Source organism: Antedon bifida, chromosome 1 (genome assembly GCF_963402885.1).
Source record: "Antedon bifida chromosome 1, ecAntBifi1.1, whole genome shotgun sequence".
NCBI classification, from domain to species: Eukaryota; Metazoa; Echinodermata; class Crinoidea; order Comatulida; family Antedonidae; genus Antedon; species Antedon bifida.
This window is the reverse complement of record NC_136226.1, coordinates 518625-541539: the sequence shown is the minus strand read 5'-3', so window position 1 is coordinate 541539 and position 22915 is coordinate 518625. Positions and strand designations below refer to the sequence as shown.

At 37.5% G+C, this 22915-nt stretch overlaps 3 protein-coding genes across 3 annotated transcripts; 1 reads left to right on the top strand and 2 right to left on the bottom strand.

The window, feature by feature from the left end:
• Positions 1 to 25: 25 nt before the first annotated feature.
• Positions 26 to 6105, top strand: LOC144836321 (uncharacterized). Its single transcript, XM_078691572.1, has 9 exons — positions 26 to 184; positions 1328 to 2008; positions 2245 to 2316; positions 2430 to 3226; positions 3324 to 4119; positions 4219 to 4715; positions 4824 to 5086; positions 5171 to 5419; positions 5508 to 6105. Exons 2-9 carry the CDS (start codon positions 1462 to 1464, stop codon positions 6037 to 6039), a joined length of 3753 nt encoding a protein of 1250 aa, XP_078547698.1. The 5' UTR covers positions 26 to 184; positions 1328 to 1461; the 3' UTR covers positions 6040 to 6105.
• A 2411-nt stretch (positions 6106 to 8516) lies between these two features.
• LOC144836307 (uncharacterized) lies at positions 8517 to 14616 on the bottom strand. The gene is made up of 9 exons (XM_078691570.1): positions 14458 to 14616; positions 12644 to 13324; positions 12336 to 12407; positions 11426 to 12222; positions 10533 to 11328; positions 9937 to 10433; positions 9566 to 9828; positions 9234 to 9482; positions 8517 to 9145 (listed from the first exon to the last, which is right to left on the bottom strand). Exons 2-9 carry the CDS (start codon positions 13188 to 13190, stop codon positions 8614 to 8616), a joined length of 3753 nt encoding a protein of 1250 aa, XP_078547696.1. The 5' UTR covers positions 13191 to 13324; positions 14458 to 14616; the 3' UTR covers positions 8517 to 8613.
• A 1248-nt stretch (positions 14617 to 15864) lies between these two features.
• LOC144836300 (uncharacterized) lies at positions 15865 to 21963 on the bottom strand. Its single transcript, XM_078691563.1, has 9 exons — positions 21805 to 21963; positions 19991 to 20671; positions 19683 to 19754; positions 18773 to 19569; positions 17880 to 18675; positions 17284 to 17780; positions 16913 to 17175; positions 16581 to 16829; positions 15865 to 16492 (listed from the first exon to the last, which is right to left on the bottom strand). Exons 2-9 carry the CDS (start codon positions 20535 to 20537, stop codon positions 15961 to 15963), a joined length of 3753 nt encoding a protein of 1250 aa, XP_078547689.1. The 5' UTR covers positions 20538 to 20671; positions 21805 to 21963; the 3' UTR covers positions 15865 to 15960.
• Positions 21964 to 22915: the final 952 nt, after the last annotated feature.

The window sequence follows — 22915 nt, the reverse complement described above, 5'->3', positions numbered from 1 at the left end:
AGTGACGTAATTAATATCTGACTTCCACAAGTTTTTCACAACACAAACAATGATGAGATTTTGTCCAGATTTACATGCGACAACATCTTTTTACAAATCCTCTAGACTTATTATTATTATTATTAATTTCAAGGCGAATTCTGGTAGTAGCTGTATTCAACTCGAACGTGTACTTGCATTAAAGGTAAGAGCGAAATTGATTTCATGCATTTAAAGTGTTGATAACTTGTTTGGCCTAGGCCGTGACTATGGCCTAGCAAATGTGTTTGTATGGGTGCCAGCCCCGCGGTCGACGCTAATTCTTGTTGGCGGTCTGCTCTGTGGGGTAAAATGCATTTGCTATTATTACTTCCCCCCCTAATTACCAATAGGCCTACATATATTTCATAAAGTATTAACAATAACGCATGCCTTTATAGGTTAGTTAGGGTTTAGATATAGTGTCACTCGACACTTACTTTAATTAATGTATTTACTATATAGGCCTAGGCCGCCTAGGCTAGGCTAGATAGAAAGACTTTTTTGGTTGCCATGAATTGTAAGTCAAACCATGGGCCTGCAAGGGCTATAGGCCCTAGTAAGATGCTATACTTACTTAAGGCTCCCTGTTATTTTTTTTCTTCAAAACTTATCTACTACGGGTAGTTAGATAGACTAGGCCTAGGCTTAGATTAGTATTTATCGATTTAGTTTAAAGTAAGCTATTCTTCAAAGTTTAATTTATTTAATATTTTAACAATCCTACTACTAGTTAGACTAGCCTATGTAGCCTGTAATAGATTTTAGGCCTAATATAATTTTAAACTATAAAAAACTAAATGTGTGCTGTATCAGAATAGCATCCATGGGAAACAGACTAAGCCTTCTAATTGATAGATAAACAATTTAACTTTTATTATAATGATTGTTTAATTAAGTGTAGGCTTCTACTCTTTGATCTAAAGCATTCGTTTAATTAGGCAATCAACTGTATTTGTGGATTTAGATAAGATTCTCAAATAATTTGATTGCATTAAAGGAAGTGCTCAGGGATCAAAGAGTTAATACATACACTGTTTAATAAACAAAGATTATTCAATTTACTCTAATTTATGTTGTAATTCTTTATATAGTTTTGTTAATTGAAAAAAAAACATAATTATTCATATGTAATATTTTCTTAATTTAATTTAGATAAAATAGTTTGTTCTTAGTAGATATGTTTTAATGCTATGTGATTCATTTTATTAATATTTTACATTTAAAGTCTTGGTCTACTATTAATTATTACTTGAGAAATTTTAACCCACAGATATTTTATTTAGATTTGATTTTCCTTTATTTACAGCCATTTACTACAACTGCACGGTGCACAGTGGCATTATACGGGTAACATTTTCTTTTATCACATACTTTACTTACATATATTTTTGCCTTTGATCAGTTTTTTTAGTTTTGCAGGTGTTCAATAGACAGTACAGTATGTTAAGACCAACTTTTCGGCGCAGTGAAGAGGGTGCCTTAATTCTTGAAGATACATCTGCTGCTGTAGTATTTAACAGCTTGAGAAAACGACCAACTGGCAAGTGTCTAACTCCTGATGATGTACGCCAAGATGCCTTGAAGGAGGTGTGCAGGCTGGGTGGAAACACCAAAGATGAATGTGATGTGTTGGGCTGCTACAGGTTTCAGCATGGTAAATACAGTGGACAAACATTCAAGTGGATGGTCGAAAATGTACTGGAATATGCAGTATGTTTTGTAATTAAAATGGCTAATGAAATTCCAAGTACAAGTTCACTTAATATCAACAAATTCAACTTTAAGAGGTACTTGGAGTCTTTCCCAGAAGGCAAAGAAGCCATAGCAATGAAAGAAATAAAATGCCTCAGGAAATGCCCAACTAGACAGACATCGTACATACCTGTTGGTATTGAGCTACAAAAGGTTAAGGATGTCACAGATGAAACACTTTCTGGTACTGATGTCTTTGATGCTTCTTTGCAGCCATCAACCTCATATGCACCAGGTAAGACTTATTTCATATTTTGTGTTTTTTGTGCATTTTTTAAATTAATAATTCGAGGTTTTGCATTTTTAGTGCCTGTGTATGTTGTAGGTTTGCTGGGTTTAGGTTTTTTTTTATGCATTCATTTATACTCAATCATAAAATCGTGTTGTTTAAATATATTGCTTTCTAGCATACTGTAGATAGCGAATGAAAGTAGTTTACTGCTAAATATTCTTTAATTTTCCGTCTTGCAGCTCAACCAAATACATCTTATGAACCTGTTAGTACTATGCCATCCACTACAGAAACTATCAAACATAGTGAAGGTAGTTTATTTCATGTAATTTTAATTATTTTGTTTGATGTTTAAAACTAGAAAATGAAAATTACATAATGTAGTTTAATTAATTATACAATTTTGTCTTGGTTTTTCTTGCAGATTGTCTCATACCAGATAAATGGAAGAAGAACTTGCCCGAGATTGATCAACAGTGGATTTCAAAAACCTTATTCAAGAAATCGAAGAAAGGGACCGCAGAGTTGGATTCAACTAAACTCAAACAACTTTGGTATTATCCACCTCAACCGGATCCGCTCAACAAAAACATACCCATGGCCAACAGTTACTTCGGTCATCGTCTTCTTCTTTGGTTGCCCCGCAAGACTTGGCAGGTCAAGCTGGTCTGCCCTCGGCCAGAATGCAAGAGCTATCCACTAACATCAGGCGGCCTCCATGGAATCGTTCGTCCAGTCCTGGATTTAGACTGCCACTACTTTCTTGCAACAGAACAACTGAGGTGCTCTAACTGCCAACAAAGACAAATTGGCTGGAGTGAAAACATTTTAAAGCAACTTGATTTAGCGCATCGCCTTCAGTTTCCTGTTGTACTTTCGTATCACTTGGCCTGCGACAACCGGGTCCTGCAGCTTCTAAAGTACCGTGGTCTCGGGAACAGTCCATCACAGCTTCGCCAACAAGTCTTAGAACAACACACAAGGCGGTGGAATGAGAGAGTGGCTCTCTACTTAGAAAATTGCAAGAAGTTCTGTGGTTCTCATGATGATTATGTCATTGCTGCTTCTAAATTTGATGAGGTGTCTAAAATGATTCCTGTTCCCACTGTCCAATGGTTCCTCACCATCTACTGCAACGAAGTAATGGGAAGAATCGACGAACTCAAGGCTTCTATCACATCGACGTTCGGAAGAGTGTTGAAGATTGACTCGACCAAAAGGGTAAGTAATTTCTGCAATTTGCTTTTAATTATTTAAATTTTTTTTTGCAGATTGTCGGGAAGCTTTCTTCCTAATAATTATTATATTTTTTTTGCAGATTGTAAGGAAGCTAGCCGGTCGTGCATGTGGAACAGGAGCATGGGCAACAAACGTCGGAAATGAGCACGGCCAGGTGCTCATTACAGTCCTGACTGCTGCAGAAGGATGTGGCCTAAACAACATGACAAACGGTATCATTAACCGATATGCTTCGGCAGGCGTACCTCCTCCCGATATTCTCTACGTCGATCGTGACTGCTGCGGTCATTCAAGCATAAGGAAGATGTTCAGCGCCTGGCCTGACATGCAAATTCGCCTGGACATCTGGCACTTCATGAGGAGAATTGCTGCAGCTTGTTCAACAGAATCACATCAGTTGTATCCGATCTTTCTCAAACGTCTTTCCGCTTGCATTTTTGAGTGGAGCGCTGACGATGTTGAACGTCTGAAGCTCGCCAAGCGTGAACAGCTCATTGCAAGCAAGAAGCATTCCAACCCAACAGACGACATCATATTGAAAAACATCAGCAAGAAGGAGTATGCTTTACATTGTCGCAGGACAACACGAGGGACTCGCGAGACTGCCGACCTAATCCGAGAGCTCCTGACTTCCCTCGATGGTGAAGAAGGCCGTGACACAATGGGCGTCCCACTCTTAGACTCCGAACAGACCTGGGATATCTGGAGCTCACAAGAGCGACACATCGCCTGCATCCAGGATCCAGAAGGCATCCCGCTCTACACAAAAACCAGCGAGATGCTTAAGGGTGGAGTTACCTTGCCAGTTTATCGTTGCGCAAGAGGCTCCACTTCTTTGGAATCGTTTCACCTTCACCTTAACAGGTTTATTCCAGGTACAGTATTACTTTTTATTTGGTATCTACCAAATCTTCAAACCTATCTACTGATTTTTGTATAATTTCATAATTATGGATGTTTTATTTTTTTCTCAGGTGAGCGTGCTAGCGACTTACATTTCCAAGCTTACCTGATGGAAGGACTTGTTCGATGGAATGCAAACCGTGCACTAGCTGCTACCCAGTCTGGAGCACCCATCTCCAGTACATATAGTGGACTGCATCAGCATGCTCTCAACATACTGGCAGAGCAAGTGATTGGCAAAAAAGTGTACAAAAGTTTTATCATTCCAAACAAGTACACTGGAGAACTCATCGGAGTGGAGTACCTGTATAGCCAGTCGAACAAAGTACTCGAAACTCAATTTCCTGTCAAAACAGATACCATTAATGATGAAGACTTTGATGAAGAAATTTACACTTTTGATGTTGATGAAGGTTATGATGACAAGACTCAACCTGACTACAAACCACCTAAGCGTTGTTTTAAACCTCGAAATGCTAAAGAAATCTCACCACCCCAGCTGGAGCCCTTGCCTTTATGTGACGGTAATGATGATGATGGTGAAGGAAAAGCAGCCCTTATTGACACAGTGAGTTAAATTTGTATTATTAGCTTCTACCTCACAAATTTTGTTTCTGTTTTGAAATACAATGCACGAGTCTAATAATTTATTTTGTTTTCATATTTTACAATTTAGGAACTTGAGGATTCCACTGGACCGGACAACATTCCAGGCTACGCCAAAGTTGAAGCCCTGGCAGACTACCTTATGCAGTTTAAGGAAGACAGTGGAGTGATAAGTCAAAGTCATGCTGAACATGTCGCAAAGTTGTGGAACAACCTGGATGCTTATGACAAAACCATTAAGCGCAAAGCACGGCATCAAGATTACTTGACGAAAGGCAGGTTCAAGAAAAGTAAAACTACTTCCGTAATACCTGGTGTTGAAAGCACTCGACGGTAAGGCAGTTTCCAGCGTTTTTCACTCTGTTGCATGATGAGTCTTAAATCTAACTCGTTTCTTTGTTGTTTTTTTTTAAAAAGATGCTTCTTAGGTCAGAACACCGGACCAGCTCAGTGGCCGGACTGCAATCGATATATGGAGTGCATTATTACCAAACTGTGTGAAGCGTATCCATCTACCGTATCTATCGAAGGTAAACGTTTCCAGCGCTGGCCGCTCATTACCAAAGGCTACAAGAACATTCGTCGGAAAGTGCTATCGAATGGACACCTGATGTTGTTTGCTAAGCTTCAGTTGATGGAGATAAATCGTACGACACTCATCCAGTGGTGAGTTTTAACTTGTTATTACTGTTATTTTACACTACAGTAAATACATTCAAGTTTTTAAATACTGTGTTTGATTTATTTACAACAGGTACAACAGAACATCAAAGAAGCAAGAGCGGCAAGTGTTGGAATCTGGCATCTCAGCAACAGTACCCAAACTTGTCTCTGATAAAACCCTACTTGAACCTTTAACCAAGCCAGCGGTGCTAAACGTTCATACAAGCGCTCCATCTTTCACATTTGTCCTACCAAAAAACACTTCCGGCCTAGCCTATTTAGGAAACAGACAGTCGATCCCAGTTCCAGGCGAGATAGCAAAACCACCACCATCAGTCCCTGAGGCTAGCAGTACTCGTATTCCTAGAACTACCCTCTTGTACAGAAAACGAGTGGCTAAAGACATATCGGAAGGGAAACCGATCAAAATATACAAACCAAGAACGTCTGCGATTGTGTGCTCAAAGTGTAAGCAACCAAGGTTAAATAAGAACCACACTCAGTACTATGGAAATTGGTATTGTGCTGCAACATCTGATGTGACTTTTGAAGAATGGAAATCGACTATGGTTGCCATCCGTCGCCTTCGTCAAGAGCGGAAAAAAAAGCAGCAACAAGAATGATTCCAAATGATTTTTGTAGCCATGGATAGACTTTTTATACTCTTTCATATATCTTCAATTTTTTTTAAATAATAATAAAAAAAAAAAAAAGTTTTTAATGCTGCCAAATCCAAAGAGCAATGATTAATGTTGTAAATTATTTTGTAATTTTTATAAATTATATTCAGTTTTAATTATTACATTATAATTTACATTATATCATTCATTGCACTTTGTATTTGAAGGTCCCAAGCCCTTACAAAAAAAGCAGAGGGGAAACTTTTTGCAGTTGAGTGTACATTAAATGGTGACTTCTATATTCTTGTCAAGAGTATTTCCTTAGCAGTGTAAATTCTCAAATATTTTATATTTATTTCAAGAGCAATTCCACTACAATTCATTTTAATGTGAATCAAATAATTCCTTCCACCAATTCTAATAATATATTGTGATAATAACTCATACTATAGAGGTTATCATCCAGTAACCTTTAGTTACTCCTCTGACAGTTACACATATCATATGGTACCATGTGGCCTAGAAAAAAAGCCCCAGACAAAGTTAACGGTAATTTTGTCTCAATTTTTGAAAAAGGCTAACTTAATATCAAACTACTTGGAATATTGTTGGCCAATTAGAAGTCAGGGTGGGTTTTTTAACTAGTTAATTAATAACTAATACAGCACACATATTGTAGTCGAATTTACCGTTTTTTAAAAAACAAAATTCATGTACTATAGTACAAGGATTTTGTTTCGAAAATTGGATAAAACAATGTCGACTTTCTCAACTTTTAACATAAAATTAAAGTCTTATTATTCTATTATTTAATATCATTTAATACATCGATCATGTGATAAACCCCTAAAATTGACAGTTTTTAGTATGCCGGTATTCAAAACAACCTCCTAGATTCTTGGGCCCCATTGGCCAATTGTCCCGTTTCCTCATTATCTAATGACCCAGTCCAATTCAGTTTTAATGACCCCACATGGCTCTGTCCATTTCTTGTCCATTTCTTTTTGCGTTCTTTACCTTTCCGAATGAGAAGATTGAGCTGTACCCTTTGCGCAGGGAAATTTTCGAAAAATGGCCAATTTTCGACCCTTTTATTTTTAGACATAAATGGTTACTATCGCATAATAAACATGCGCAGAGTCGAATAATGGGTTCTGCGCATGTCAATTATGGTATAGTAACCAGTTATGTCGAAAAATAAAAAGGTCGAAATTTTGCCATTTTTGCAAAAAATCCCTGTACTATAGTACAGGGAAATTTTCGAAAAATGGCCAATTTTCGACCCTTTTATTTTTAGACATAAATGGTTACTATCGCATAATAAACATGCGCAAAGTCGAATAATTGGTTCTGCGCATGTCAATTATGCTATAAGTAACCAGTTATATCGAAAAATAAAAAGGTCGAAATTTTGCCATTTTTGGAAAAAATCCCTGCGCAAAGGGTACAGCTCAATCTTCTCATTCGGAAAGGTAAAGAACGCAAAAAGAAATGGACAAGAAATGGACAGAGCCATGTGGGGTCATTAAAACTGAATTGGACTGGGTCATTAGATAATGAGGAAACGGGACAATTGGCCAATGGGGCCCAAGAATCTAGGAGGTTGTTTTGAATACCGGCATACTAAAAACTGTCAATTTTAGGGGTTTATCACATGATCGATGTATTAAATGAATAAAAATATTAAATAATAGAATAATAAGACTTTAATTTTATGTTAAAAGTTGAGAAAGTCGACATTGTTTTATCCAATTTTCGAAACAAAATCCTTGTACTATAGTACATGAATTTTGTTTTTTAAAAAACGGTAAATTCGACTGCAATATGTGTGCTGTATTAGTTATTAATTAACTAGTTAAAAAACCCACCCTGACTTCTAATTGGCCAACAATATTCCAAGTAGTTTGATATTAAGTTAGCCTTTTTCAAAAATTGAGACAAAATTACCGTTAACTTTGTCTGTGGCTTTTTTTCTAGGCCACATGGTACCATACGATATGTGTAACTGTCAGAGGAGTAACTAAAGGTTACTGGATGATAACCTCTATAGTATGAGTTATTATCACAATATATTATTAGAATTGGTGGAAGGAATTATTTGATTCACATTAAAATGAATTGTAGTGGAATTGCTCTTGAAATAAATATAAAATATTTGAGAATTTACACTGCTAAGGAAATACTCTTGACAAGAATATAGAATTCACCATTTAATGTACACTCAACTGCAAAAAGTTTCCCCTCTGCTTTTTTTGTAAGGGCTTGGGACCTTCAAATACAAAGTGCAATGAATGATATAATGTAAATTATAATGTAATAATTAAAACTGAATATAATTTATAAAAATTACAAAATAATTTACAACATTAATCATTGCTCTTTGGATTTGGCAGCATTAAAAACTTTTTTTTTTTTTTATTATTATTAACTTTATTGTACATTCAGAATACCATTAGATATGGTGGCCCAATGGCCAAATTGCATAAAAAGTGAATATAAAATCACAGAACAAAAAAAAATCGAAGATATATGAAAGAGTATAAAAAGTCTATCCATGGCTACAAAAATCATTTGGAATCATTCTTGTTGCTGCTTTTTTTTCCGCTCTTGACGAAGGCGACGGATGGCAACCATAGTCGATTTCCATTCTTCAAAAGTCACATCAGATGTTGCAGCACAATACCAATTTCCATAGTACTGAGTGTGGTTCTTATTTAACCTTGGTTGCTTACACTTTGAGCACACAATCGCAGACGTTCTTGGTTTGTATATTTTGATCGGTTTCCCTTCCGATATGTCTTTAGCCACTCGTTTTCTGTACAAGAGGGTAGTTCTAGGAATACGAGTACTGCTAGCCTCAGGGACTGATGGTGGTGGTTTTGCTATCTCACCTGGAACTGGGATCGACGGTCTGTTTCCTGGAGTTGCTAGGCCGGAAGTGTTTTTTGGTAGGACAAATGTGAAAGATGGAGCGCTTGTATGAACGTTTAGCACCGCTGGCTTGGTTAAAGGTTCAAGTAGGGTTTTATCAGAGACAAGTTTGGGTACTGTTGCTGAGATGCCAGATTCCAACACTTGCCGCTCTTGCTTCTTTGATGTTCTGTTGTACCTGTTGTAAATAAATCAAACACAGTATTTAAAAACTTGAATGTATTTACTGTAGTGTAAAATAACAGTAATAACAAGTTAAAACTCACCACTGGATGAGTGTCGTACGATTTATCTCCATCAACTGAAGCTTAGCAAACAGCATCAGGTGTCCATTCGATAGCACTTTCCGACGAATGTTCTTGTAGCCTTTGGTAATGAGCGGCCAGCGCTGGAAACGTTTACCTTCGATAGATACGGTAGATGGATACGCTTCACACAGTTTGGTAATAATGCACTCCATATATCGATTGCAGTCCGGCCACTGAGCTGGTCCGGTGTTCTGACCTAAGAAGCATCTTTTAAAAAAAACAAACAAAGAAACGAGTTAGATTTAAGACTCATCATGCAACAAAGTGAGAAACGCTGGAAACTGCCTTACCGTCGAGTGCTTTCAACACCAGGTATTACGGAAGTAGTTTTACTTTTCTTGAACCTGCCTTTCGTCAAGTAATCTTGATGCCGTGCTTTGCGCTTAATGGTTTTGTCATAAGCATCCAGGTTGTTCCACAACTTTGCGACATGTTCAGCATGACTTTGACTTATCACTCCACTGTCTTCCTTAAACTGCATAAGGTAGTCTGCCAGGGCTTCAACTTTGGCGTAGCCTGGAATGTTGTCCGGTCCAGTGGAATCCTCAAGTTCCTAAATTGTAAAATATGAAAACAAAATAAATTATTAGACTCGTGCATTGTATTTCAAAACAGAAACAAAATTTGTGAGGTAGAAGCTAATAATACAAATTTAACTCACTGTGTCAATAAGGGCTGCTTTTCCTTCACCATCATCATCATTACCGTCACATAAAGGCAAGGGCTCCAGCTGGGGTGGTGAGATTTCTTTAGCATTTCGAGGTTTAAAACAACGCTTAGGTGGTTTGTAGTCAGGTTGAGTCTTGTCATCATAACCTTCATCAACATCAAAAGTGTAAATTTCTTCATCAAAGTCTTCATCATTAATGGTATCTGTTTTGACAGGAAATTGAGTTTCGAGTACTTTGTTCGACTGGCTATACAGGTACTCCACTCCGATGAGTTCTCCAGTGTACTTGTTTGGAATGATAAAACTTTTGTACACTTTTTTGCCAATCACTTGCTCTGCCAGTATGTTGAGAGCATGCTGATGCAGTCCACTATATGTACTGGAGATGGGTGCTCCAGACTGGGTAGCAGCTAGTGCACGGTTTGCATTCCATCGAACAAGTCCTTCCATCAGGTAAGCTTGGAAATGTAAGTCGCTAGCACGCTCACCTGAGAAAAAAATAAAACATCCATAATTATGAAATTATACAAAAATCAGTAGATAGGTTTGAAGATTTGGTAGATACCAAATAAAAAGTAATACTGTACCTGGAATAAACCTGTTAAGGTGAAGGTGAAACGATTCCAAAGAAGTGGAGCCTCTTGCGCAACGATAAACTGGCAAGGTAACTCCACCCTTAAGCATCTCGCTGGTTTTTGTGTAGAGCGGGATGCCTTCTGGATCCTGGATGCAGGCGATGTGTCGCTCTTGTGAGCTCCAGATATCCCAGGTCTGTTCGGAGTCTAAGAGTGGGACGCCCATTGTGTCACGGCCTTCTTCACCATCGAGGGAAGTCAGGAGCTCTCGGATTAGGTCGGCAGTCTCGCGAGTCCCTCGTGTTGTCCTGCGACAATGTAAAGCATACTCTTTCTTGCTGATGTTTTTCAATATGATGTCGTCTGTTGGGTTGGAATGCTTCTTGCTTGCAATGAGCTGTTCACGCTTGGCGAGCTTCAGACGTTCAACATCGTCAGCGCTCCACTCAAAAATGCAAGCGGAAAGACGTTTGAGAAAGATCGGATACAACTGATGTGATTCTGTTGAACAAGCTGCAGCAATTCTCCTCATGAAGTGCCAGATGTCCAGGCGAATTTGCATGTCAGGCCAGGCGATGAACATCTTCCTTATGCTTGAATGACCGCAGCAGTCACGATCGACGTAGAGAATATCGGGAGGGGGTACGCCTGCCGAAGCATATCGGTTAATGATACCGTTTGTCATGTTGTTTAGGCCACATCCTTCTGCAGCAGTCAGGACTGTAATGAGCACCTGGCCGTGCTCATTTCCGACGTTTGTTGCCCATGCTCCTGTTCCACATGCACGACCGGCTAGCTTCCTTACAATCTGCAAAAAAAATATAATAATTATTAGGAAGAAAGCTTCCCGACAATCTGCAAAAAAAAATTAAAATAATTAAAAGCAAATTGCAGAAATTACTTACCCTTTTGGTCGAGTCAATCTTCAACACTCTTCCGAACGTCGATGTGATAGAAGCCTTGAGTTCGTCGATTCTTCCCATTACTTCGTTGCAGTAGATGGTGAGGAACCATTGGACAGTGGGAACAGGAATCATTTTAGACACCTCATCAAATTTAGAAGCAGCAATGACATAATCATCATGAGAACCACAGAACTTCTTGCAATTTTCTAAGTAGAGAGCCACTCTCTCATTCCACCGCCTTGTGTGTTGTTCTAAGACTTGTTGGCGAAGCTGTGATGGACTGTTCCCGAGACCACGGTACTTTAGAAGCTGCAGGACCCGGTTGTCGCAGGCCAAGTGATACGAAAGTACAACAGGAAACTGAAGGCGATGCGCTAAATCAAGTTGCTTTAAAATGTTTTCACTCCAGCCAATTTGTCTTTGTTGGCAGTTAGAGCACCTCAGTTGTTCTGTTGCAAGAAAGTAGTGGCAGTCTAAATCCAGGACTGGACGAACGATTCCATGGAGGCCGCCTGATGTTAGTGGATAGCTCTTGCATTCTGGCCGAGGGCAGACCAGCTTGACCTGCCAAGTCTTGCGGGGCAACCAAAGAAGAAGACGATGACCGAAGTAACTGTTGGCCATGGGTATGTTTTTGTTGAGCGGATCCGGTTGAGGTGGATAATACCAAAGTTGTTTGAGTTTAGTTGAATCCAACTCTGCGGTCCCTTTCTTCGATTTCTTGAATAAGGTTTTTGAAATCCACTGTTGATCAATCTCGGGCAAGTTCTTCTTCCATTTATCTGGTATGAGACAATCTGCAAGAAAAACCAAGACAAAATTGTATAATTAATTAAACTACATTATGTAATTTTCATTTTCTAGTTTTAAACATCAAACAAAATAATTAAAATTACATGAAATAAACTACCTTCACTATGTTTGATAGTTTCTGTAGTGGATGGCATAGTACTAACAGGTTTATAAGATGTATTTGGTTGAGCTGCAAGACGGAAAATTAAAGAATATTTAGCAGTAAACTACTTTCATTCGCTATCTACAGTATGCTAGAAAGCAATATATTTAAACAACACGATTTTATGATTGAGTATAAATGAATGCATAAAAAAAAACCTAAACCCAGCAAACCTACAACATTCACAGGCACTAAAAATGCAAAACCTCGAATTATTAATTTAGAAAATGCACAAAAAACACAATATATGAAATAAGTCTTACCTGGTGCATATGAGGTTGATGGTTGCAAAGAAGCATCAAAGACATCAGTACCAGAAAGTGTTTCATCTGTGACATCCTTAACCTTTTGTAGCTCAATACCAACAGGTATGTACGATGTCTGTCTAGTTGGGCATTTCCTGAGGCGTTTTATTTCTTTCATTGCTATGGCTTCTTTGCCTTCTGGGAAAGACTCCAAGTACCTCTTAAAGTTGAATTTGTTGATATTAAGTGAACTTGTACTTGGAATTTCATTAGCCATTTTAATTACAAAACATACTGCATATTCCAGTACATTTTCGACCATCCACTTGAATGTTTGTCCACTGTATTTACCATGCTGAAACCTGTAGCAGCCCAACACATCACATTCATCTTTGGTGTTTCCACCCAGCCTGCACACCTCCTTCAAGGCATCTTGGCGTACATCATCAGGAGTTAGACACTTGCCAGTTGGTCGTTTTCTCAAGCTGTTAAATACTACAGCAGCAGATGTATCTTCAAGAATTAAGGCACCCTCTTCACTGCGCCGAAAAGTTGGTCTTAACATACTGTACTGTCTATTGAACACCTGCAAAACTAAAAAAACTGATCAAAGGCAAAAATATATGTAAGTAAAGTATGTGATAAAAGAAAATGTTACCCGTATAATGCCACTGTGCACCGTGCAGTTGTAGTAAATGGCTGTAAATAAAGGAAAATCAAATCTAAATAAAATATCTGTGGGTTAAAATTTCTCAAGTAATAATTAATAGTAGACCAAGACTTTAAATGTAAAATATTAATAAAATGAATCACATAGCATTAAAACATATCTACTAAGAACAAACTATTTTATCTAAATTAAATTAAGAAAATATTACATATGAATAATTATGTTTTTTTTCAATTAACAAAACTATATAAAGAATTACAACATAAATTAGAGTAAATTGAATAATCTTTGTTTATTAAACAGTGTATGTATTAACTCTTTGATCCCTGAGCACTTCCTTTAATGCAATCAAATTATTTGAGAATCTTATCTAAATCCACAAATACAGTTGATTGCCTAATTAAACGAATGCTTTAGATCAAAGAGTAGAAGCCTACACTTAATTAAACAATCATTATAATAACAGTTAAATTGTTTATCTATCAATTAGAAGGCTTAGTCTGTTTCCCATGGATGCTATTCTGATACAGCACACATTTAGTTTTTTATAGTTTAAAATTATGTTTAGGCCTAAAATCTATTACAGGCTACATAGGCTAGTCTAACTAGTAGTAGGATTGTTAAAATATTAAATAAATTAAACTTTGAAGAATAGCTTACTTTAAACTAAATCGATAAATACTAATCTAAGCCTAGGCCTAGTCTATCTAAACTACCCGTAGTAGATAAGTTTTGAAGAAAAAAAATAACAGGGAGCCCTAAGTAAGTATAGCATCTTACTAGGGCCTATAGCCCTTGCAGGCCCATGGTTTGACTTACAATTCATGGCAACCAAAAAAGTCTTTCTATCTAGCCTAGGCGGCCTATATAGTAAATACATTAATTAAAGTAAGTGTCGAGTGACACTATATCTAAACCCTAACTAACCTATAAAGGCATGCGTTATTGTTAATACTTTATGAAATATATGTAGGCCTATTGGTAATTAGAGGGGGAAGTAATAATAGCAAATGCATTTTACCCCACAGAGCAGACCGCCAACAAGAATTAGCGTCGACCGCGGGGCTGGCACCCATACAAACACATTTGCTAGGCCATAGTCACGGCCTAGGCCAAACAAGTTATCAACACTTTAAATGCATGAAATCAATTTCGCTCTTACCTTTAATGCAAGTACACGTTCGAGTTGAATACAGCTACTACCAGAATTCGCCTTGAAATTAATAATAATAATAATAAGTCTAGAGGATTTGTAAAAAGATGTTGTCGCATGTAAATCTGGACAAAATCTCATCATTGTTTGTGTTGTGAAAAACTTGTGGAAGTCAGATATTAATTACGTCACTTTTCAGTGTTCTGATTGGTCAAAATGACGACATTTGGAACACTTTTCTAAGGCTCTGCTTACGTCACTTTTCAGTGCTCTGATTGTTCAACTTTTGGAACGCTTTCCGCTGCTCTGATTGGTCAATCAGTTGTTCAATTCATTGTCCAATTCTACAGCACACATTGGGTTATTTGTAGTACTAAGGGTACAGCTCAATCTTCTCATTCGGAAAGGTAAAGAACGCAAAAAGAAATGGACAAGAAATGGACAGAGCCATGTGGGGTCATTAAAACTGAATTGGACTGGGTCATTAGATAATGAGGAAACGGGACAATTGGCCAATGGGGCCCAAGAATCTAGGAGGTTGTTTTGAATACCGGCATACTAAAAACTGTCAATTTTAGGGGTTTATCACATGATCGATGTATTAAATGAATAAAAATATTAAATAATAGAATAATAAGACTTTAATTTTATGTTAAAAGTTGAGAAAGTCGACATTGTTTTATCCAATTTTCGAAACAAAATCCTTGTACTATAGTACATGAATTTTGTTTTTTAAAAAACGGTAAATTCGACTGCAATATGTGTGCTGTATTAGTTATTAATTAACTAGTTAAAAAACCCACCCTGACTTCTAATTGGCCAACAATATTCCAAGTAGTTTGATATTAAGTTAGCCTTTTTCAAAAATTGAGACAAAATTACCGTTAACTTTGTCTGTGGCTTTTTTTCTAGGCCACATGGTACCATACGATATGTGTAACTGTCAGAGGAGTAACTAAAGGTTACTGGATGATAACCTCTATAGTATGAGTTATTATCACAATATATTATTAGAATTGGTGGAAGGAATTATTTGATTCACATTAAAATGAATTGTAGTGGAATTGCTCTTGAAATAAATATAAAATATTTGAGAATTTACACTGCTAAGGAAATACTCTTGACAAGAATATAGAATTCACCATTTAATGTACACTCAACTGCAAAAAGTTTCCCCTCTGCTTTTTTTGTAAGGGCTTGGGACCTTCAAATACAAAGTGCAATGAATGATATAATGTAAATTATAATGTAATAATTAAAACTGAATATAATTTATAAAAATTACAAAATAATTTACAACATTAATCATTGCTCTTTGGATTTGGCAGCATTAAAAACTTTTTTTTTTTTTTATTATTATTAACTTTATTGTACATTCAGAATACCATTAGATATGGTGGCCCAATGGCCAAATTGCATAAAAAGTGAATATAAAATCACAGAACAAAAAAAAATCGAAGATATATGAAAGAGTATAAAAAGTCTATCCATGGCTACAAAAATCATTTGGAATCATTCTTGTTGCTGCTTTTTTTTCCGCTCTTGACGAAGGCGACGGATGGCAACCATAGTCGATTTCCATTCTTCAAAAGTCACATCAGATGTTGCAGCACAATACCAATTTCCATAGTACTGAGTGTGGTTCTTATTTAACCTTGGTTGCTTACACTTTGAGCACACAATCGCAGACGTTCTTGGTTTGTATATTTTGATCGGTTTCCCTTCCGATATGTCTTTAGCCACTCGTTTTCTGTACAAGAGGGTAGTTCTAGGAATACGAGTACTGCTAGCCTCAGGGACTGATGGTGGTGGTTTTGCTATCTCACCTGGAACTGGGATCGACGGTCTGTTTCCTGGAGTTGCTAGGCCGGAAGTGTTTTTTGGTAGGACAAATGTGAAAGATGGAGCGCTTGTATGAACGTTTAGCACCGCTGGCTTGGTTAAAGGTTCAAGTAGGGTTTTATCAGAGACAAGTTTGGGTACTGTTGCTGAGATGCCAGATTCCAACACTTGCCGCTCTTGCTTCTTTGATGTTCTGTTGTACCTGTTGTAAATAAATCAAACACAGTATTTAAAAACTTGAATGTATTTACTGTAGTGTAAAATAACAGTAATAACAAGTTAAAACTCACCACTGGATGAGTGTCGTACGATTTATCTCCATCAACTGAAGCTTAGCAAACAGCATCAGGTGTCCATTCGATAGCACTTTCCGACGAATGTTCTTGTAGCCTTTGGTAATGAGCGGCCAGCGCTGGAAACGTTTACCTTCGATAGATACGGTAGATGGATACGCTTCACACAGTTTGGTAATAATGCACTCCATATATCGATTGCAGTCCGGCCACTGAGCTGGTCCGGTGTTCTGACCTAAGAAGCATCTTTTAAAAAAAACAAACAAAGAAACGAGTTAGATTTAAGACTCATCATGCAACAAAGTGAGAAACGCTGGAAACTGCCTTACCGTCGAGTGCTTTCAACACCAGGTATTACGGAAGTAGTTTTACTTTTCTTGAACCTGCCTTTCGTCAAGTAATCTTGATGCCGTGCTTTGCGCTTAATGGTTTTGTCATAAGCATCCAGGTTGTTCCACAACTTTGCGACATGTTCAGCATGACTTTGACTTATCACTCCACTGTCTTCCTTAAACTGCATAAGGTAGTCTGCCAGGGCTTCAACTTTGGCGTAGCCTGGAATGTTGTCCGGTCCAGTGGAATCCTCAAGTTCCTAAATTGTAAAATATGAAAACAAAATAAATTATTAGACTCGTGCATTGTATTTCAAAACAGAAACAAAATTTGTGAGGTAGAAGCTAATAATACAAATTTAACTCACTGTGTCAATAAGGGCTGCTTTTCCTTCACCATCATCATCATTACCGTCACATAAAGGCAAGGGCTCCAGCTGGGGTGGTGAGATTTCTTTAGCATTTCGAGGTTTAAAACAACGCTTAGGTGGTTTGTAGTCAGGTTGAGTCTTGTCATCATAACCTTCATCAACATCAAAAGTGTAAATTTCTTCATCAAAGTCTTCATCATTAATGGTATCTGTTTTGACAGGAAATTGAGTTTCGAGTACTTTGTTCGACTGGCTATACAGGTACTCCACTCCGATGAGTTCTCCAGTGTACTTGTTTGGAATGATAAAACTTTTGTACACTTTTTTGCCAATCACTTGCTCTGCCAGTATGTTGAGAGCATGCTGATGCAGTCCACTATATGTACTGGAGATGGGTGCTCCAGACTGGGTAGCAGCTAGTGCACGGTTTGCATTCCATCGAACAAGTCCTTCCATCAGGTAAGCTTGGAAATGTAAGTCGCTAGCACGCTCACCTGAGAAAAAAATAAAACATCCATAATTATGAAATTATACAAAAATCAGTAGATAGGTTTGAAGATTTGGTAGATACCAAATAAAAAGTAATACTGTACCTGGAATAAACCTGTTAAGGTGAAGGTGAAACGATTCCAAAGAAGTGGAGCCTCTTGCGCAACGATAAACTGGCAAGGTAACTCCACCCTTAAGCATCTCGCTGGTTTTTGTGTAGAGCGGGATGCCTTCTGGATCCTGGATGCAGGCGATGTGTCGCTCTTGTGAGCTCCAGATATCCCAGGTCTGTTCGGAGTCTAAGAGTGGGACGCCCATTGTGTCACGGCCTTCTTCACCATCGAGGGAAGTCAGGAGCTCTCGGATTAGGTCGGCAGTCTCGCGAGTCCCTCGTGTTGTCCTGCGACAATGTAAAGCATACTCTTTCTTGCTGATGTTTTTCAATATGATGTCGTCTGTTGGGTTGGAATGCTTCTTGCTTGCAATGAGCTGTTCACGCTTGGCGAGCTTCAGACGTTCAACATCGTCAGCGCTCCACTCAAAAATGCAAGCGGAAAGACGTTTGAGAAAGATCGGATACAACTGATGTGATTCTGTTGAACAAGCTGCAGCAATTCTCCTCATGAAGTGCCAGATGTCCAGGCGAATTTGCATGTCAGGCCAGGCGATGAACATCTTCCTTATGCTTGAATGACCGCAGCAGTCACGATCGACGTAGAGAATATCGGGAGGGGGTACGCCTGCCGAAGCATATCGGTTAATGATACCGTTTGTCATGTTGTTTAGGCCACATCCTTCTGCAGCAGTCAGGACTGTAATGAGCACCTGGCCGTGCTCATTTCCGACGTTTGTTGCCCATGCTCCTGTTCCACATGCACGACCGGCTAGCTTCCTTACAATCTGCAAAAAAAATATAATAATTATTAGGAAGAAAGCTTCCCGACAATCTGCAAAAAAAAATTAAAATAATTAAAAGCAAATTGCAGAAATTACTTACCCTTTTGGTCGAGTCAATCTTCAACACTCTTCCGAACGTCGATGTGATAGAAGCCTTGAGTTCGTCGATTCTTCCCATTACTTCGTTGCAGTAGATGGTGAGGAACCATTGGACAGTGGGAACAGGAATCATTTTAGACACCTCATCAAATTTAGAAGCAGCAATGACATAATCATCATGAGAACCACAGAACTTCTTGCAATTTTCTAAGTAGAGAGCCACTCTCTCATTCCACCGCCTTGTGTGTTGTTCTAAGACTTGTTGGCGAAGCTGTGATGGACTGTTCCCGAGACCACGGTACTTTAGAAGCTGCAGGACCCGGTTGTCGCAGGCCAAGTGATACGAAAGTACAACAGGAAACTGAAGGCGATGCGCTAAATCAAGTTGCTTTAAAATGTTTTCACTCCAGCCAATTTGTCTTTGTTGGCAGTTAGAGCACCTCAGTTGTTCTGTTGCAAGAAAGTAGTGGCAGTCTAAATCCAGGACTGGACGAACGATTCCATGGAGGCCGCCTGATGTTAGTGGATAGCTCTTGCATTCTGGCCGAGGGCAGACCAGCTTGACCTGCCAAGTCTTGCGGGGCAACCAAAGAAGAAGACGATGACCGAAGTAACTGTTGGCCATGGGTATGTTTTTGTTGAGCGGATCCGGTTGAGGTGGATAATACCAAAGTTGTTTGAGTTTAGTTGAATCCAACTCTGCGGTCCCTTTCTTCGATTTCTTGAATAAGGTTTTTGAAATCCACTGTTGATCAATCTCGGGCAAGTTCTTCTTCCATTTATCTGGTATGAGACAATCTGCAAGAAAAACCAAGACAAAATTGTATAATTAATTAAACTACATTATGTAATTTTCATTTTCTAGTTTTAAACATCAAACAAAATAATTAAAATTACATGAAATAAACTACCTTCACTATGTTTGATAGTTTCTGTAGTGGATGGCATAGTACTAACAGGTTTATAAGATGTATTTGGTTGAGCTGCAAGACGGAAAATTAAAGAATATTTAGCAGTAAACTACTTTCATTCGCTATCTACAGTATGCTAGAAAGCAATATATTTAAACAACACGATTTTATGATTGAGTATAAATGAATGCATAAAAAAAAACCTAAACCCAGCAAACCTACAACATTCACAGGCACTAAAAATGCAAAACCTCGAATTATTAATTTAGAAAATGCACAAAAAACACAATATATGAAATAAGTCTTACCTGGTGCATATGAGGTTGATGGTTGCAAAGAAGCATCAAAGACATCAGTACCAGAAAGTGTTTCATCTGTGACATCCTTAACCTTTTGTAGCTCAATACCAACAGGTATGTACGATGTCTGTCTAGTTGGGCATTTCCTGAGGCGTTTTATTTCTTTCATTGCTATGGCTTCTTTGCCTTCTGGGAAAGACTCCAAGTACCTCTTAAAGTTGAATTTGTTGATATTAAGTGAACTTGTACTTGGAATTTCATTAGCCATTTTAATTACAAAACATACTGCATATTCCAGTACATTTTCGACCATCCACTTGAATGTTTGTCCACTGTATTTACCATGCTGAAACCTGTAGCAGCCCAACACATCACATTCATCTTTGGTGTTTCCACCCAGCCTGCACACCTCCTTCAAGGCATCTTGGCGTACATCATCAGGAGTTAGACACTTGCCAGTTGGTCGTTTTCTCAAGCTGTTAAATACTACAGCAGCAGATGTATCTTCAAGAATTAAGGCACCCTCTTCACTGCGCCGAAAAGTTGGTCTTAACATACTGTACTGTCTATTGAACACCTGCAAAACTAAAAAAACTGATCAAAGGCAAAAATATATGTAAGTAAAGTATGTGATAAAAGAAAATGTTACCCGTATAATGCCACTGTGCACCGTGCAGTTGTAGTAAATGGCTGTAAATAAAGGAAAATCAAATCTAAATAAAATATCTGTGGGTTAAAATTTCTCAAGTAATAATTAATAGTAGACCAAGACTTTAAATGTAAAATATTAATAAAATGAATCACATAGCATTAAAACATATCTACTAAGAACAAACTATTTTATCTAAATTAAATTAAGAAAATATTACATATGAATAATTATGTTTTTTTTCAATTAACAAAACTATATAAAGAATTACAACATAAATTAGAGTAAATTGAATAATCTTTGTTTATTAAACAGTGTATGTATTAACTCTTTGATCCCTGAGCACTTCCTTTAATGCAATCAAATTATTTGAGAATCTTATCTAAATCCACAAATACAGTTGATTGCCTAATTAAACGAATGCTTTAGATCAAAGAGTAGAAGCCTACACTTAATTAAACAATCATTATAATAACAGTTAAATTGTTTATCTATCAATTAGAAGGCTTAGTCTGTTTCCCATGGATGCTATTCTGATACAGCACACATTTAGTTTTTTATAGTTTAAAATTATGTTTAGGCCTAAAATCTATTACAGGCTACATAGGCTAGTCTAACTAGTAGTAGGATTGTTAAAATATTAAATAAATTAAACTTTGAAGAATAGCTTACTTTAAACTAAATCGATAAATACTAATCTAAGCCTAGGCCTAGTCTATCTAAACTACCCGTAGTAGATAAGTTTTGAAGAAAAAAAATAACAGGGAGCCCTAAGTAAGTATAGCATCTTACTAGGGCCTATAGCCCTTGCAGGCCCATGGTTTGACTTACAATTCATGGCAACCAAAAAAGTCTTTCTATCTAGCCTAGGCGGCCTATATAGTAAATACATTAATTAAAGTAAGTGTCGAGTGACACTATATCTAAACCCTAACTAACCTATAAAGGCATGCGTTATTGTTAATACTTTATGAAATATATGTAGGCCTATTGGTAATTAGAGGGGGAAGTAATAATAGCAAATGCATTTTACCCCACAGAGCAGACCGCCAACAAGAATTAGCGTCGACCGCGGGGCTGGCACCCATACAAACACATTTGCTAGGCCATAGTCACGGCCTAGGCCAAACAAGTTATCAACACTTTAAATGCATGAAATCAATTTCGCTCTTACCTTTAATGCAAGTACACGTTCGAGTTGAATACAGCTACTACCAGAATTCGCCTTGAAATTAATAATAATAATAATAAGTCTAGAGGATTTGTAAAAAGATGTTGTCGCATGTAAATCTGGACAAAATCTCATCATTGTTTGTGTTGTGAAAAACTTGTGGAAGTCAGATATTAATTACGTCACTTTTCAGTGTTCTGATTGGTCAAAATGACGACATTTGGAACACTTTTCTAAGGCTCTGCTTACGTCACTTTTCAGTGCTCTGATTGTTCAACTTTTGGAACGCTTTCCGCTGCTCTGATTGGTCAATCAGTTGTTCAATTCATTGTCCAATTCTACAGCACACATTGGGTTATTTGTAGTACTAAGGGTACAGCTCAATCTTCTCATTCGGAAAGGTAAAGAACGCAAAAAGAAATGGACAAGAAATGGACAGAGCCATGTGGGGTCATTAAAACTGAATTGGACTGGGTCATTAGATAATGAGGAAACGGGACAATTGGCCAATGGGGCCCAAGAATCTAGGAGGTTGTTTTGAATACCGGCATACTAAAAACTGTCAATTTTAGGGGTTTATCACATGATCGATGTATTAAATGAATAAAAATATTAAATAATAGAATAATAAGACTTTAATTTTATGTTAAAAGTTGAGAAAGTCGACATTGTTTTATCCAATTTTCGAAACAAAATCCTTGTACTATAGTACATGAATTTTGTTTTTTAAAAAACGGTAAATTCGACTGCAATATGTGTGCTGTATTAGTTATTAATTAACTAGTTAAAAAACCCACCCTGACTTCTAATTGGCCAACAATATTCCAAGTAGTTTGATATTAAGTTAGCCTTTTTCAAAAATTGAGACAAAATTACCGTTAACTTTGTCTGTGGCTTTTTTTCTAGGCCACATGGTACCATACGATATGTGTAACTGTCAGAGGAGTAACTAAAGGTTACTGGATGATAACCTCTATAGTATGAGTTATTATCACAATATATTATTAGAATTGGTGGAAGGAATTATTTGATTCACATTAAAATGAATTGTAGTGGAATTGCTCTTGAAATAAATATAAAATATTTGAGAATTTACACTGCTAAGGAAATACTC